Source organism: Mustelus asterias, chromosome 11 (genome assembly GCF_964213995.1).
Source record: "Mustelus asterias chromosome 11, sMusAst1.hap1.1, whole genome shotgun sequence".
In the NCBI taxonomy this organism is placed as follows: domain Eukaryota; kingdom Metazoa; phylum Chordata; class Chondrichthyes; order Carcharhiniformes; family Triakidae; genus Mustelus; species Mustelus asterias.
In genome coordinates, this window is record NC_135811.1 from 35,499,610 (window position 1) to 35,517,726 (window position 18,117).

Below are 18,117 nucleotides of genomic sequence, written 5' to 3' on the forward strand. Positions count from 1 at the left end.
TTCAAGTGCTGAACCTTAGCTTCCAATTCAGGTTCCAAACATGCTGAACACCTCAAATCAGGAGAGAATTTTGCAAAGGACCATCAAATGCAGGTGTAACGGCAACTGAAATGTCAAATGTCTACTTTGCTCGGGATCTACATTGCTTACCCCCTTCTATACATATCTGGTCATGTCAGACAACATTTATCTTTTTGTACCTCAAATTTTGAAGACAGGCTGTCAAATAGTTCTACCACCTTCTGCAGAATGAGCTGCAAGCAACAGGGCAGCTCTTCCTATAGCACCATAACGTCTGTGTAGCCACATTCTCCCAAGTCGCATATGTCAAGCAAATGATAATCATTATATTTCCCTGTGGAAAGGAATTATCAGCTAAACAGGGTTGGTGGCGTTTCTTCCAGAGACATCATCGATATCACCCATGAAAGAAAGACTTATATTTACAAGACTTTTTACAGCCAATAAAGTACTTACTGAATTATCTCTCTGAGACTTCTAATCAAGGATGACTTGCTTCCTCTCCAGCTTGATGGGCTCTGAGATGGCTGGTAAGTCCAGTGCTTGATCTGCAGCTTCTGCCACACATGGGGCAGATCATCGAAGCATAGAAAGTAGGAGCAGGAATTGGGTCATTCAGCCCTTTGAGCTTGCTCTGCCACTCAGTATGATCATGGATGATCATCTGTCTCAACACCATGCTTCCACTGACTACCCATACCCCTTGACATGTTTAAAATCTAGAAATTAATTTATTTCTTAAATATATTCATTGACTTGGCCTGCGCAGCTTTCTGTGGTAGATAATTCCTCAGGAGATCACCCTCTGAATGAGGATGTTTCTCCTCACCGCAATCCTAAATGGCCCACTCTGTATCCCATGACTGTGACCCCATTTTCTAAATTCCCCCTAGCCAGAGGAAACAACATCCCTGCATCCAATCTGTCCAGCACTGTCAGAATTTTATACATTTCAATTAGACCCCCTCTCATTCTTCTAAATTCCAGTGAACACAGGCACAGCTAACTCAATCTCTCCTCATGTGAAAATCTTGCCACCCCAGGAATCAGTCTGATGAACCTTCACTGCCCTCCTCTATGGCAAGTATATCCTTTCTTAGATAAGGAGACCAAAATTGCACGCAGTAGAACAAGTGTGGCCTCACCAAGGACCTGTGCAGCTGCAGTAAAACACTCGTGCTCCTGAATTCAAATCCTCTTGCAATGTAGGCCAACATACCATTATCCATCCTAACTGCTTCTTGTACCTGCATGCTTGCTTTCAGTGACTGGTGTACATGGACACTTTGTACGTCAATATTTCTCAATCTATCACCATTTAAATAATACTCTGCCATTCTGTTTCTCCATCTAAAGTGGTTAACTTCACATTTATCCACATTATATTGCACCTGCCACTTATTTGCCCACTCACTCAACTTGTCTAAATCACCTTGCAGCTTCTTAATATCCTCCTCACCACTCATCTTCCCACCAAGTTTTGTGTCGTCAGCAAACTTGAAAATATGACTTTTGATTCCCTCATCCGCATCATCTATGTATATTGTAAATGGCTGGGGCCCAAGCACTAATTCCTGCAGGGTCCAACTAGTCACTGCCTGCCTCTTCAAAAAAAGATCCATTTATTCCTCCAATCTTCTGCAACTGTTCCAGAATCTACAAAATTTTGGAAGATGACAATGCATACATTATTTCCATGGCCAGCTGCTTTATCCTCAAGCCTGAGGTTTTATCTGCTTTCAGTCCCATTAATTTCTCCAGTACTATTTTTCTGCTAGTACTAATTTCCTTCAGTTCCTCCTCCTCACTAGACCCTTGATTCCTTAGCATTTCTGGAAAGTTATTTGTGTCTTCATTAATGAAAACAGAACTAAACTATTTGTTTCATTGCTCTGCCACTTGTTCTCGATTATAAATTCTCCTGTTTTATACTATTTGTTTCTTTTAATATTTAAAAAAAGCTTTTACAAACTGCTCATATGCTTCTTGCAAATTTACTCTCATACTCTATTTTTCCTGTCTTACTCAATCTTTTTGTCCTCCTTTGCTGAACTTCACCGAATCCTCAGGCTTGCTACTTTTTCTAGCAATTTTGGTTGAAGGGTAAAGCAGATGAGGTTTTGGAGATCTGTGTGCTCTCTCCAACACCTTTACTATGTCTCTGCCTGCTCCCAACAAAGTTTCCAAATCTGTTCATCACACTATCTTGCTGAATAAGCTTTCTCTGTTTTGGTTGGTCATAAGCCAGGGACTTGCATCCAACAGTGGGGATGTTTAATCATTTCAGCAACACTTTGAGGACATCCCTCAAGTGCTTACACTGTCCTCCTGGGAGTCTCCTGCTGTGACCAGATTCCAAATAGGAATCTGGTGTCAGGCATATGAATAAGATGTCTTGCCAAGAGGGCCGTGGTTTTCCGGGTGTTTACCAAAAGGCCCACTTTCCCATGTGCTTTGGAGAAGGAGCTGACAATGACCAGTTCTGAGTGAGCACACAGACAAGCATCGTCTGCATACTCAAGCTCAAAGTCTGAGTTTAGAGTGATTTTGGTTTTAGATTGCAGGCAACGTAGGTTGAGCAATTTCCTATCCATCTGTAGATTTTTTGCACATCTGTTAGTAACTTGCTGGCACATCTGTTAGTAACTTGCTGGAGGTTAGATGCAGTATTGCCATGAGGAAAATGGAGGAGAGTTAGTGCAGTGACACAACCTTGTTTGACCACAGTCTTCATTGAGAGAGGGCACTAAAAGTAGATGGGGCCTCGCTTTAATATTTCACAGAAGAGATGGCACTTCCAACTGTGTAGCACTCCTTCAGTATTCTATAGCAGTTTCTGTAACTTCTGCTCAAGTCTCCGGAATGGGTCCTCCCAACCTTTTGACTCAGAAGACGCTTGAAAACTGATAATGATGATATCACTATAAATAAGGAAATTGCAGACATGACATCCCGAGGAAACTATTGTTGAATCAAAGACAGGGACTAATTTACATAAGCAAGTTAACAGTACTGGAGAAAGTTATGACACTAAAGAATAAGGATTAGAAGGTTATCATCCTAGGATTTTGAAAGAAGTAAGTGAGAATATCAGCTATAATTTTTCAAAGATCTCTCAGTTCAAGAACCATTTTTGTAGCGCACGTCACTCCACTGTTTAAGAAATGCAACAGAATGAAACCAGGGAATTATAGACCAGTTAGCCTACAATGCGTTGTCTGGAAGTTCCTAGAATCTGTAATTAACGGTGGAACATCTTTAAGTTTCTCAGTTGAAGAGGCAGCCAGGATGGATTTGAAAAGAGTAGATCATGCCAGATGAATTGAATTGTATTTCTTTTGAAGCAGTTAACTGGAGAATTACTACAGATGTTAATTCTGTGGAGCAGAACAACAGAAGTTTTGTCCATCTGCTGGAGAGCTTTGAGTCATCTACTTTCAGGAAGGCGTGCTGCATTAAGTACCAGTCCGATGGTTAAGTGAGCAGTGACAGACCTTCCCTAGGATCAAGGATCCTGGCGTAGAGATTCCATCCCCAGAGAGCTGCTAGCCAGTCAGAGGCCAGCAGCTGTGCCTTGCTTGGCAGCACCACTAGCGAGGTGATGACTTCTGCTAGTAGTGCACCCATCCAAGGCCCAGGATCCCCTAGGGACCTAGGCCATAGGTGAATGATGGCAAGAGGGGGCATTGCACAGTCAGGGGTGTGGGGCAGGATGGTATAGCAGCAAGGGCAGGGACAATGGCTCTCAGCAAAAGCCTCTCCTCTCCACACCAACTTCCAGATTCTAGTTGCCTCAGGCAGTGCCTTTGAACGATGGGTCTCTCTGGAAGCTCCCCAAGCAACCTTAACAGTGTTTGATTTTTGGGCTTCCAGCATGGCGAGAATTCCAGCAGCAGTGGGCTGAGTCCTTTAGATGGGCATTAATTGTCCACTTACGGTCCTCAATTGGCAACAGCATGGGAAGGAGTTCACAAATCTTCCCATGACAGACCTTAAACTGTGTGGTAACAAGAATGTGGGGGATCCGCACTTGCCACCCTCCTGCCCAAAGAAATGGCCCCTCCTGCCACCAACCCTCGTTGGGAATTGCCATTAAATTCCACCGATGGACTTCCAGAAGTTATTCAGAAAAATTCCCATCAGACAGTATGAGCTAAAATTAAACCTCTTGACATTGAAGGCAAATTAATGACCTAGCAGTATGTATGTGACCACAAGAATTGTCTTAGGCCTCAACTATTTACCATATTCATTAACAACTTAGATGATGAGATAGAAAGTCACATATCCAAATTTGCTGATCTCACAAAGCTAGACAGCATTGTATGTAGGGTGGGTAGAAGCATAAAATTAATAAGAGATATTGGTAGATTAAGTGAATCAACAAAATTGTATCAAACAAATTACAATGTAGAAGGCAAATGTAAGGTCATCCACTTTGGAAATAAATAATGAAAAGCTGGAAACGGTGGAGTTCCAAAGAGTCCAGGTGCATTGACTATTAAAACGCCATGAACAGGCACAGAAAATAATCAAAAAGGCTAATGGAATGCTGGCTTTTCTGTTTAGAGGAATAGAATACTTGGGGATAGGATATAAATTATGTTTCAGCTATAAGCCTGGTCAGACCAAACCTGGAGTACTTTGAGCAGTTCTGTGCACCACAATTTAGGAAAGCTATAATGACATTGGGGGGAGTGCACATCTGGACTGCAAAGATTAAATTACAAAAATAAATTATACAAACTAGGGTTGTATTCCATGGAGTTCAGAAGGCTAACGGGTATTTTGATCAAAGTTTTCAAGATAAATGGAAGAACCATAAAGGGTGTAGAGACGCAGAGGGACCTGGGTGTGCAAGTCCACAGATCTTTGAAGGTGACGTCACAGGTGGAGAAGGTGGTGAAGAAGGCATATGGCATGCTTGCCTTTATAGGACGGGGCATAGAGTATAAAAGTTGGGGTCTGATGTTGCAGATGTATAGAACGTTGGTTCGGCCGCATTTGGAATACTGCGTCCAGTTCTGGTCGCCACACTACCAGAAGGACGTGGAGGCTTTGGAGAGAGTACAGAGGAGGTTTACCAGGATGTTGCCTGGTATGGAGGGGCTTGGTTATGAGGAGAGATTGGGGAAACTGGGTTTGTTCTCCTTGGAAAGACGGAGGATGAGGGGAGACTTAATAGAGGTGTATAAAATTATGAAAGGCATAGATAGGGTGAACGGTGGGAAGCTTTTCCCCGGGTCGGTGGTGACGTTCACGAGGGGTCATAGGTTCAAGGTGAAGGGGGGGAGGTTTAACACAGATATCAGAAGGACATATTTTACACAGAGGGTCGTGGGGGCCTGGAATGGGTTGCCGGGCAAGGTGGTGGAGGCGGACACACTGGGAACGTTTAAGACTTATCTAGACAGCTATATGAACGGAGTGGGAATGGAGGGATACAAAAGAGTGGTCTAGTTTGGACCAGGGAGCGGCGCGGGCTAATTGTTCTTTGTTTCTCGTTTCAAGGCTTCATTCTATGATCATCTTGCTGGTGCCAGTACAGAGCGAGACTGCGGATAGTTGGGAACCTGTCTCGGGGGCAGGGAATTCATATGGTGCTCGTGGAAGTGGAAATGAATAGGGTTGGGAAGCATTTTCCGATCAGGGCCAGTGTGATCTCCTGGACTCGTTTCGATCGCCTCAGGGGGTCGGAGAGGAATTTCCCAGATTTTTTTTTCCCCATATTGGCCCTGGGGTTTTCATTCTGGGTTTTCGCCTCTCCCTGGAGATCACATGGTCTGGAATGGGGGGGTAGGGGCAACCCATTCCAGGCCCCCACGACCCTCTGTGTAAAATATGTCCTTCTGATATCTGTGTTAAACCTCCCCCCCTTCACCTTGAACCTATGACCCCTCGTGATGAACAAAGCATCATAGCTGTGAGGGACAGCTCGGGGATAGGATATTAGTATGTAGATAGGCTGGAAAATTGGGCGCGGATCCTGGATTCAGGATTCAATCCTGGACCGGGGAGCGGCGCGGGCTTGGAGGGCCGAAGGGCCTGTTCCTGTGCTGTTTTGTTCTTTGTTCTTTGTAAGATATTAAGAGAAAATAGGGTAGATTGGGGGAAACAATTTCAAATGGATGGGGAGTTTAGGTCTGGAGACCACTCTCTAATAATGTGAGCCAGATCTTTCAGAAGTGAAATTAGGAAATATTTCTACACAAAGGGTGATGCAAGTTTGGTACCCTCTTCTGTGAGTGGCAATTGATTCTAGATTAGTTAATTTTAGAAGTAAGGGGCCCGATTCTCCCAAAAATGCTGAATTGGTGGGAAAACTGGTGTAAATCATGACTGTTTTATCAGTTCAACTTCAGACCCGAATCTCCCACACTCTGTGCAATGCAGAGGTCATAATCGTGATTATCATTAAAAGCTCACGGAGCAGGGCCTATTCACGTCGGAGTCTGACAGTTCCGGGCCTCTGCACATGCGCAGTGGCCCCGATCTGTCATATCACAGTTTGCTGGCCATCCCGATTGCTAGCCAGCCTGGGACCCTCGCAGTGCTGCCTCCCCATGCCCGATTACAGAGGCAGACCACCACCCGCCCCCAGCCTGTCCCGATTGCTAGCCTCCCTCCAGCCCCAACCGATCCCAATGCAGAGTTGCAGCGAAGTCGCCCACCCCCACCGATCACTCTTAGGCCCCACCCCTTGGCCCACCCTCCCCAGACCCATCCCAGGCCTTGCCCCCTTGTCCTTAGGCCCTGTCCTCTTGGCCTCGCCCCCTAGGCCCTGCCCTTACCCTAGGCCCCACCCCTTGGCACTGCCCTATGACCGATGGGCCGTGCCAAGGTGCCCCCTGGGCATTGGCACTTTGCCCCTTGGGTAGTGCCCGGGGCACAAGCTGGCAGTGCCAGGGTGCCCATGCCCAGGGGGCACCACCACCACATCTGCTGCCCGACTCCAGCGGAGTCTCCCGCTAATTCCCCGCAAGTGGGGAGCCACTCTAAACCTCGTCAGAGTGAAATACTCCTGGAGGGGTGGGAGATGCTATCAGCCCAGTAAATTCCGTGCCGGGCCCGATAATGAGATTTAAGATACATTAGAAACAGATTTAAATGATTTACCCCACTTCCCGCCAGTTTCCAGTGCGGTCCTGACTGTGCCTGCTGTCCGGCTGTGGAGGCCGCGCATGCGTCGGGAACGCATGCGCGAAATGGCCGACACACGATTCTCCCATCCCGACGTGTCAAAAATCATGCACGTCAGGATGGGAGAATCGGGCCCAAGATTTCTGGATCTATGTTATCCAAAGGTAAAAGATGTGGGGGAAAGGTGAGTATGTGGGATTCGGCCATGGATCAGCCATGATCTCAATGAATGATGGAACAAAAATTGGAGGAAGAATGCCTTCAATTACAAGGCAATGTAAATGGATTCGTCAAAGTTTTTTAAAGTTTGTTTATTGGTCACAAGTAAGGCTTGCATTAATACTGCAATTAAGTTTCTGTGAAATTCCCTTTGTCGCCACAGTCCGGCGCCTGTTCAGGTCAATGCACCTAATCAGCATGTCTTTCAGAATGTGGGAGGAAACCGGAGTACCCAGAGGAAACCCATGCAGACACAGGGAGAACGTGTAAACGGACAGAAAATTTAGAGGGGATTTGAGGAGAAACCTTATCACCCATAGGGTGGTTTGAATCTGGAACTCGCCATCTGAAAGGGTGGTAGAGGTGGGAACCCTCACAACATTTAAGAAACATTTAGATGAGTATTTGAAACGCCATAACATACAAGGCCACCAGCCAACTGCTGGGAAAGGGAATTAGAATAGATAGGTGCTTGATGGCCAGCACAGACACAATGGGCCGAAGGTCCTCTTTCTGTGCTTTATTACTCTATGATTCTATGACATGTTTTAGGGGCTAAATAAGCTACTCCTGATCCGATGTTTCTATAGGCAAGAGTGTTACCCACTGAATCATTGCTGAAACACACGGGTATCAACAGCTCCCTTTATCGATGCCATAGTGCTAAATGCAAATGAAGTGCTGTGCTATATTAGTAATGAGGTTATTTTGAACCACAGAAATATATGCACATCCATGATCATTATTTGCAGGAAGCAGCAGTCTTTTGCATTTTTGGAAGCAGAAGAAAGACAGACATGACTGACAGGAAGGGAATGATTCCTAAGAGATGAGGTGTTTCCTCCATTCATGATTACTGACCGACTAAGAATGCCCTCCAAAGGAGATAATGTCCAGGATTTTTCGGATGACAGTTTACCTACCTGACATCTGAGGAGTTGGCAGTGAACATGTTGCTGGCAATACTGGCTGCCTCGCAGGCATTTAACACTCACTTGGGAGGATGTCCCACCCCAGAGAGCCACTGACTAATCAATTTGGCCAGTAGCTCTCTAGCCTCAGAAGCTGCAGTGGAGTGGGGCTACTAGCAGTGCCTAGAGTCTAAGTTTCAGGAGTCCAGGACCAGTTAAGTTTGAAGACCTGCCAGCGAGGTTATGTAAAATTCTGCCCAATGTTAATTATCTACAGTGGACCATCAACTTATTGTTCATTTTAGCTACCTCCACCTTCATGAAGTGTGCCATCTGTCTCATGTATTCAGAAGGACACTGGTTGTGTACAATTCTTAAAACTATACTTTTCAGAGGAGTTTCTTCCTTAATTTTGTATCATGTGGGATGCACCTTTCAAAGATGCATACATAGATGAATACACCTACCTTCGCCTTCCTCCAGTTATCAATTATCTTCTTCCCTTTTGCAAATAGTTGCAAGAGTCCCGAGTGACTGCAATGATTCAAGCAACAAATTTTCTTCCTAAAATTTGCATCTGTGTTTTTCCTGGAAGGCTTTTAGCCCCAAATGGAGTCACCCTGAATTGGTGCATCGACAGCATCAAGACTTCAAGTTCTTGAGTGATAAATGTATTGCTCGCATGACTGTTTGCAATTGCTCAAGTTTTTATTTTCTTTTAAATAGTGATAATGGATTAAGGAACTGACTGTTTTTTTTCCTTATTAATTCATCTTTCCATTGTTGGCAACAACTTCATTTCCATAGCACTTTAAATATAGCAAAGATCCTTCGATACTTCACAGGAACGTTGTAGAACAAAACATGACCAAGCCACGTGACATATTAGGACAGACAATCCAAAGCTTAGCCAAAAAGATATATTTTACAAAGTGTGTTCAAAGAGGAGAGAGAGGTAGATGTGCAAAAAGATTTGGGTTAAGCTTTACACTCCTCCATCCATACAATACCATTATATATTACAATGCCAATTATTGAAGTGGAACTGACTCAAGAGCATTTCACTACCAGATGTCTACCTTTTAGTGCATCCCAGTGGAGTCAACATAATCAGAAACCATTCAATGTGTATTGTAGTTACTCTACCAAATGCAAAAATATAACATGCAAATCCTAGTGTGACCCGGTGAGATGGAGGACAAAGGGGTGCTAAGTCATTAACAATAAAGAATTGTTCTCCCCCAACCCAAGAAGCAAACCATTTGAAGTCATTTGTTGCTATTTATTTCACCAAGTGCATAATTTGAAAGAATTGTCTTCAGTGCAACTTCTCTCTCTATCAGTCTAATTTGCTTTAGGAGTTGATGCTTCCATTAATGCTCTGTTTTGCAGAAGAAAACATATATTAGGTGATTTCTTAAATCCATCTATAGTGAGCAGCCACCATCTATGTGCCTTTGCAATTAACATGCTGCAGTAACATCACTGGAATGTTGCTGTGGTACTATTGATACACAGTAAGAAGTCTCACAACACCAGGTTAAAGTCCAACAGGTTTATTTGGTAGCAAATACCAATGGTATTTGGTAGCAAATTTATTTGGTAAGTTTATTTGGTAGCAAATACCAATGGTACCAAATAGCAATGGTATTTGCTACCAAATAAACCTGTTGGACTTTAACCTGGTGTTGTGAGACTTCTTACTGTGTTCACCCCAGTCCAACGCCGACATCTCCACATCAGTACTATTGATAGGCATAGCAATGCACTAATAGGCCCACATCAGGCAGTCGATTAAATTGTAAAATAAGTTCAAAAAACAGAAATTAATATTATTTCTCAATTTATGTTAGCTACATAAAACTGTTCAATTGCCTTTACATTCTTGTTTTATTAATTACTTGTGACCAAGAAGGAGATTGTTATGATGCATGGCACATTTTGGGCTGTAACGTCTGAGCTCCTGGCCAGTGTGTGTGGGGAAACCTGTCCAGAAGTTCCCAGGAGAGGATTGCATGGCAAATGCCTGGGAAGTTCAAACTTTAGGCAATTGCCTTACACTGGGAACTATCTGAAAATGTGATTTAGATCGCAAACTTTGGATGATTCCAACTGTCATACAGCAGTTGTTACCCAGAAAAAACTAGTAGGATAAAAATCACTTCAAGCTTATGGATAACTATTGTACTGACCACCCTGGACTCCTACCTCACTCCTCAACTGCTTGAGGGACTTCCCCAGCCCATCCCTTACCCCACGGAACTTCCCGCACTCCAACCTTCCATAGGACTCCCTCCACCAGTCCTCCAACCCCCTCATTATGCTCTGAAAATCCTTGCATTACTTACCCCAATTCACATGGGACTCCAACCCTTCTCCCACTTTTTTGCTCAGCCCCCAGATTTGCCACATGATTACCCCCACCCACTATCCTCCCTGACCCACCCCCCACTTCCTCAAGTCCCTACCCACTTAAGTCATATACTTACCCTCTCCCTGGCCTGTCAAAATGGCTGGGCATCTAAATTTACTTGGTTTATGGCAACTAATGCCATAAGAAGTGTCCTGCCCGCCTCCAATGCTACATGCCTGAACAGAAGACCATGGGAACCCTATGCACTACACAGATCTCACCTGGCCTTAGTTGGAAGGTCGGGCGAGATCAGAGCAGCTGGATTCCAAGTTAAGTAACTATGAATGGAGTTGCAATCCAACTCAAGTTACAGGCCTTTGTAAGTTTGCTTAATTTTGTGCAGTTACGGTATTTTTTTCTTGACAAAATATATAATTATTTCTATTTATGAGCTATTCTTTCCTTCAAGGCCAACACAAAATCAAATTTATCCCAGAAATGGTGGGTCCTATCTTGGAGATGACTCTTATTCCAGAAACTGAACTGAGAAAAGCCACAATTGCAATATTCTTTGATATGATGCAATGTGAATTTCATTCAACAAGAAGTTTCCAGATGGTAAGTGAATTCAAGATCATATTGAAATCCATTTAACTATGACTTAATTTCATTATATGTCTGTAATTAAAACTTGTGAGGCAAATAAATATTTATTCTCACAAATATATATAGGCCCAAATCTTTTGGTACATGGATCATTAGAGATTGGACGTAAGATGGGAGATGTGCTTCAGGATCCTATCACGTCCTAACACATGCACAGAAATTTCCCAGGAAGTTCAAACTTCCAATGGACTTACCTCTGCTGTCTGGGGCCCTCCACAAAAGTCTTCTACACTGAGCTTAGTGTTGGAAACTTTTACCAGATTTGTGGGACTTACCTGCACAATTACTCTGGAAATGTCACATTAGTTAATACCTGGTCTAACTCAGAGATTAAACAGTGTAAGTGAACCGACACTCATCCACTCACTACTCTAGTGAAATACTTGCACCGTTAACAACCTACTTGAATCTTCATGTAAAGGAGGCATGTCCTGATTTGATTTATTATTGTCACGTGTATTAGTATACAGTGAAAAATATTGTTTCTTGCATGCTATACAGAAAAGGCATACTGTTCATAGAGAAGGAAAGGATAGAGTGCAGAATGTAGTCATAGCTAAGGTGTCAAGAAGGATCAACTTAGTGCAAGGTAGGTCCATTCAAAAGCCTGATGGCAACAAGAAAGAAGCTGTTCTTGAGTCGATTGGTACGTGACCTCGGACTTTTATATCTTTTTCCCGACAGAAGAAGATGGAAGAGAATATGTTCGGGGTTGGCGGGGTCCTTGATTCCGAGGCAACAGGAAGTGTAGACAGAGTCGATGGATGGGAGGCTGGTTTGCGTGTTGGACGGGGCTTCATTCATGACCCTTTGTAGTTTCTTGCGGTCTTGGGCAGAGCAGAAGCCATACCAAGCTGTGATACAACCAGAAACTCTGTTTTCTATGGTGCACCTGTAAAATTTGGTGAGAGTCATAGAGAACATGCCAAATTTCCCTGTCTTCCCTGATGATGGTCTTCCCTAGTGATGTCTGGGCTGATTCATCATCGCTTTGTTTGGGTTCGGAAATTCCAGCTGAAAAGTCTCAAAAGGATCAGGTTGAAAAAATCTTTGCAGGAATCGTTAATTCATAAAGCGTTGATGCTGACTAGAAGATTATTTTCTTTTGTGAAGTTTTAATGCTATTTGTAGAGTCATCCATATTGATAATTAATAATGATGCAAAATGATAACAGGCATCTGTTATGAGGAGAGGTTATAAAAGTTAAGGCTTTTTCTTTTGGAACAGAATTGGTTAAGAGGTTTTCAGGAGGATGAAAGGTTTTATAGTGTATATAAAGAAAAGCTGTACCCTTGGGTGTGAAGGTTGATAACCAGAGGTCATAGCTCTAGGATAGAAGTGAGGAAAGTTTTACACACTTGTCAAGATCTGAAATGTTGTCTCTAAGAGGATGGTGCAAGCTGATTTCTTAAATTATTTTAAAAGGGAGTTGGGCAGGTTCTTGAATAAAAGAAACTTAAGAGGGTTGCAAAAAATAAGTGGGGCTGTGGGATTAGTCCAATTGCTCTTTCAAAGACCACGCTTAAGCCGAATGGCCTCCTTCTGCGCTGTAAGTTTCTATGATTCTAATCATGTGCATGTTAGTGTTACAGGCCATAAAGAAAATGTTATACTGGAAGTTGTGAGCTGTCATGCAATTTTGCTTTCAGATCCACTTTAATCTTATTGCAGCTGACCCCAGAATGCTGCATGTTTTAGCGACTACTATTGTCAGTCTGCAGCTATTTTTTAAAGGTATCATGAAACATCCAACCAGATACTCTTGAGCAGTTCAAATAAAACCACCATTTTAAAAACCTTTTATAAGTTGAAAAAAGCTACAAAATGTTACCATACTATAGCTTGTCCTTACCTGGTCTAGCCTACATGTGACTCCAGACCCAAAGCACATTTAAATACCCTCTGAAATGGCCAAACAAGCCACTCAGTTGCATCAAACCACCACTGCAGAAAATTGGATAAGGAATTATGCCGGGCAGACCACCATCAACCTGAGCACCAGGTATGGCAAGAAAACATATAGCCCTGTTGACCCATATTAACATGTGGGGGCTTGTACCAAAATTGGGAGAGCTGTCCCACAGACTAATTAAGGAACAGACTGACATAGTCATACTCACGGAATCGTACCTTGCAGACATTGAAGCAGACACCACCATTATCATCCCTGGGTATGTCCTGTCCCACCTGCAGAGGTGGGGGAGTTGCCTCAGAGTCTGCAATGAAGTCTGAAGGCGTCAGGTCAAGCATGGGCAAGGAAACCTCCTGCCCCACCCTGAGTTGATGATTCAATATTCCTTCATGTGCATCACTGCTTGGAGGAAGCTCTGAGGGTGACAAAGGCACAGAATGTAGTCTGGGTGTGGGATTTAAATGTCCATTACCAGGAATGACTCAGTACACCATGCCTGACTGGCCAAATCCTAAAGGATGTGAGCTTCAAGACTCGGTCTGTAGCAGATGGTGAGTAAACTAACAAGAGGGAATAATCTATTTGACCTCGTACTCACCAACCTACCTGTCGCAGTTGCATCTGTTCATGATAGTACCAGCAGGAGTGACCACCGCACAGTCCTAATGGAAACGAAGTCCCATTTTCACACTGAGGACACCCTCCATCATGTGTACCACTGCCACCATACTAAATAGAGTCGCTGAGCAGAAACTGATAGCCAAGTTCCGCACACACGAGGACGGCCTCAACCGGGATATTGGGTTCATGTCACACTATTTGTAACTCCCACAGTTGTGTGGACCTGCAGAGTTTCACTGGCTGTCTTGTCTGGAGACAATACACATCTTTTTAGCCTGTCTTGATGCTCTCTCCACTCCCATTGTTTTGTTTCTTAAAGACTTGATTAATTGTAAGTATTCGCATTCCAACCATTATTCATGTAAATTGAGTCTGTGTCTTTATAAGCTCTGTTTGTGAACAGAATTCCCACTCACCTGAAGAAGGGGCTTAGAGCTTCGAAAGCTTGTGTGGCTTTTGCTACCAAATAAACCTGTTGGACTTTAACCTGGTGTTGTTAAACTTCTTACTGTGTTTACCCCAGTCCAACGCCGGCATCTCCACATCATGAAATAAAGGAGCCCTGGCAAAACTAGAGTCAGTGGTAATCAGGGGGGAAAACTCTCCATTGATTGAATTTATACCCAATGCAAAGGAAGGTTGTTGTGGTTGTAGGAGGCCAATCATCTCAGTCCCAGGATATTGTTACAGTTCCTCAAGGTAGTGTCCTAAACCCAACCATCTTCAGCTGCCTCATTAATGACCTCCCTGCATCTTAAGGTCAGAAGTAGGGATATTCACTGATGATTGCACAATGTTCAGCACCATTTGCGATGACTCAGATGCTGAAGCAGTAAATGCCCAAATGCGGCAAAACCTGGACAATCTCCACGCTTGGGCTGACGAGTGGCAAGTAGTATTTGCAAGTACCAGGCAATGACCATCTCCAACAAGGGAGAATCGAAACATCTGCTCTTGATATTCAGTGGCATTACCGTCACTGGATCCCCTTCTGTTAACATCCTGGGGTTACCATTGACCAGAAACTGAACTGGACCAAGCATAAAAATACTGCGGCTACAAGAGCAGGTCAGAGGCTGGGAAATCTGTGGCGAGTAACTCATCTCCCGCTTCCCAAAGCTTGTCCATCATCTACAAGGCTCAAGTCAGGAGTGTGATGGAATACTCTGCAGCTACCCTGGATGAATCTAGTTCTAACAACATTAAAGAAGCTTAACACCATCACGGACAAAGCAGCCTGCTTGATCGGCACCCCATCAACTATCTTACACACTTACCACCTCCACACTGATGCATAACGGCACCAGTGTGTACCATCTATAAGATGTAATGCAGCACCTCACCAAGGTTCCTTCAACAGCACCTTCGAAACCTGTCACCTCGCAGAATAAAGGCAGCAAATGCATGGGAACACCACTACCTGGAAGTTTCCCTCCAAGCCACACTCCATCCTTACTTGAAAATATATTGTTATTGCTTCACTGTCATTGAGTCAAAACCCTGAAACTCCCTAATAGCACTGTGGGTGTACCTACACCACATGGCTTTCAACGATTTAAGATACCTTCTCAGGAGCAATTTGCGATGGGCAATAAATGATGGTTTGGCCAACTATGCCCACACCCTTTGAAGAATTTTTAAAAACACTTTTTCAACCTGCTCTACTACCTTCAATAGTTGTGCCTATAAACTCCCAGGTCATTCTGCTGCTGCACCCCATTTATAATTGTATCCTTCATTTTATATTGCCTTTTTTCAGAATTTCTCTCACTTAAAAGATGAAATTTAATACACAAATGTTACATGGCAAAAAGGTTTTTCTTAACTAGCTCCACCCGTATTTCGAATTTTATATTTTACTGGTATCTTTGCTATGATTTGACATTCTAACTTCTCTAAAACCTTTTCCAGCAATTTAATCCCTTCTCTCCTGATTTGACAAAGAATCACAGCCCTGAAACAATAACACTGTTCCCCTCGCCATAGTTTCTGCCCGATTTGCTGAATATTTCCAGCATTTTCTATTTATATTTCAGATTTCCAGCATTTAAAATATTTTGATTTTTGTACTCCTTTCTCTCTTTTGGGAGTAAACCTTTTTGAGATACAGTTGAATGGACTCTGTTGGGACTTTTCCCAAGTCACGCATCTTATACACAAACCTAGTCATTGAGTTTCAAACCATTGACACCAGAGCCATGCCTGATTTTGCCATCACCTGACATTCACATACAACATTTCAAGCAGGGGTAGTGATCATAATCAGGATAATTCTTATCCCTCTCACTAGCATAGTAATAATGAGGCCAAATGTAGCACCCCAACTACTGCGCAAAGCCAGTTCATCTAACTTAGGATTGGAGAGAGACTCAAACATGGGACCTCGTGGGCTATATGTTTCAGTATCACCACAAATGACAACACTTAAGTCAATGGGGAAACTTCACATTTTAATTTTGAGTCCTTTTAATTCTTTATTTTGTATAAAATCATTATGAAATACTTTTTGTGCTTTATTCATTTATGATAAGGGAAGTAACCATGTCCATTTTTATTTCACATAGTTGGACATAAAACACAAATATTTGAAACAACTGTTAGTATTTGATATCCATATTGATCCACCACAGCTGCCAATACTCTGAACTTGGCAATACTTTATCATTTTGGCTTCTCCATTGTTCTCCTTGCTGGTTTACTCATTTCCACTCTCCATAGCCTCAATTTTTACATGATGTGCAGATGCCGGCGTTGAACTGGGGTAGACACAGTAAGAAGTCTCACAACACCAGGTTAAAGTTCAACAGGTTTATTTGGTAGCACAAGCTTTCGGAGCGCTGCTCCTTCATCAGGTGAGTCACTCACCCGATGAAGGAGCAGTGCTCTGAAAGCTCGTGCTACCAAATAAACCTGTTGAACTTTAACCTGGTGTTGTGAGACTTCTTACTGTACTCAATTTATTCAGAATACTGTAACTTTTGTTTTTATCTACATAAAGTCCAACTCTCCATTTGGCCCATGGGATCACTGGCTCTCTGCGCAATTTGCTTTCTCATCCTTGCTTTCAAATCTAGCCTGATCTAAACTTGCTCCCTTCGCTGCTCATCTCTTTAATAGTCCTGCATTTGCCCTCTGTTTCTCCAAATCAGTTGTTCCTTTTTTCCCACTTTACCATGAGTGACCCTTCTTCAGGCAGCATGTTGATGGTCCTCTGAAACTTCCTGTCTGGACCCTTCTGCCTTGCCATTTTCTAACCTGCTGTCAAATGCCTCCTTTGCTATGTTTTCCTACGCCCGTGGGTGTTTTATATTATTTCTCTCATACTCAGTGCGCACTTGTTAAGGTTGTTACTTTCAAATGCAATCTAAACCTGTTTGAAACACTTTAATTTTGCAAAATGTTGGATTTAACATTGATTTTGCTTTCATTAAGAACAGATTATCTAATTATGCAATCGCATCAGGTGCTGATTTTTATTGAAAGTACTGGAGCAGAAATATATAGTACATGTAAATAATAAAATTAACCCATAACATCAATTCTATGTGTATGATTACAAAATTAAAGCCATAATGTCAAGGCTACAGTCGATCAAGTGGGATTATTGGACAGTTTTAGCAACTAATGATTTATTGCAAAAGATGTAGCTTTTATTTCACTCATACAGCAGTCTAAGTATATGGGGAGAAAAATTTATGGTTTTAAAACTTTTTTTCTTAAATCTAATTATGTGACCGTAAATGAGGGGAATTGGACATTGTGGACGGATAGTGTGGCAAATTGGATTGTAGGTGGGGTGAGTGCGAGGAGATGTCACGAGGAGGTGGCAAAGCAAATCAGACATTGCAGAGGGGAATCAGATTGCAGGGGAATTGATCATTGCAGATGAATGGTGAGTGATTCAGACATCAAGAAGCAGTGGTGAAGGGAATTGGGCATCATGGAGAATGTTAGTAGAATCAGACACCGCAAGGATTGATAGCAAGGGAAATCAGACAGCATATTTGGGTGGATTGGGGAATCAAACATCGCAGGAATAGTGAAGGGAATGGGGCATCAGAGGGTTGGATGGTGAAGGGAGTTGGACATCACTGGACAAGAAGGGGAGGAGAACTGGATATCTCAGGCAGTAGTAAGGGGAATCAGACATCACAAGGCTGGGTGGTGAGGGGAGTTGGACATCACTGGACATAAAGGTGAGGAGAATCAGACATTGTAGGGATAATGAGGGCAATGGGGCATTACAAGGTTGGGTGCGGTGGGAAATCAGACA

At 43.1% G+C, this 18,117-nt stretch overlaps 1 protein-coding gene across 5 annotated transcripts in view; it reads left to right on the forward strand.

Annotated features, from left to right (window-relative positions):
* The window catches only part of dock1 (dedicator of cytokinesis 1), a 617,564-nt gene that overhangs the window by 478,603 nt on the left and 120,844 nt on the right, over positions 1-18,117 (forward strand). For all 5 annotated transcript variants that reach the window (XM_078223434.1, XM_078223435.1, XM_078223436.1 and 2 more), the window contains one exon: positions 11,114-11,262. In XM_078223434.1, the coding sequence (XP_078079560.1) occupies positions 11,114-11,262 (149 nt within the window). The remainder of the gene's footprint in view (positions 1-11,113; positions 11,263-18,117) is intronic.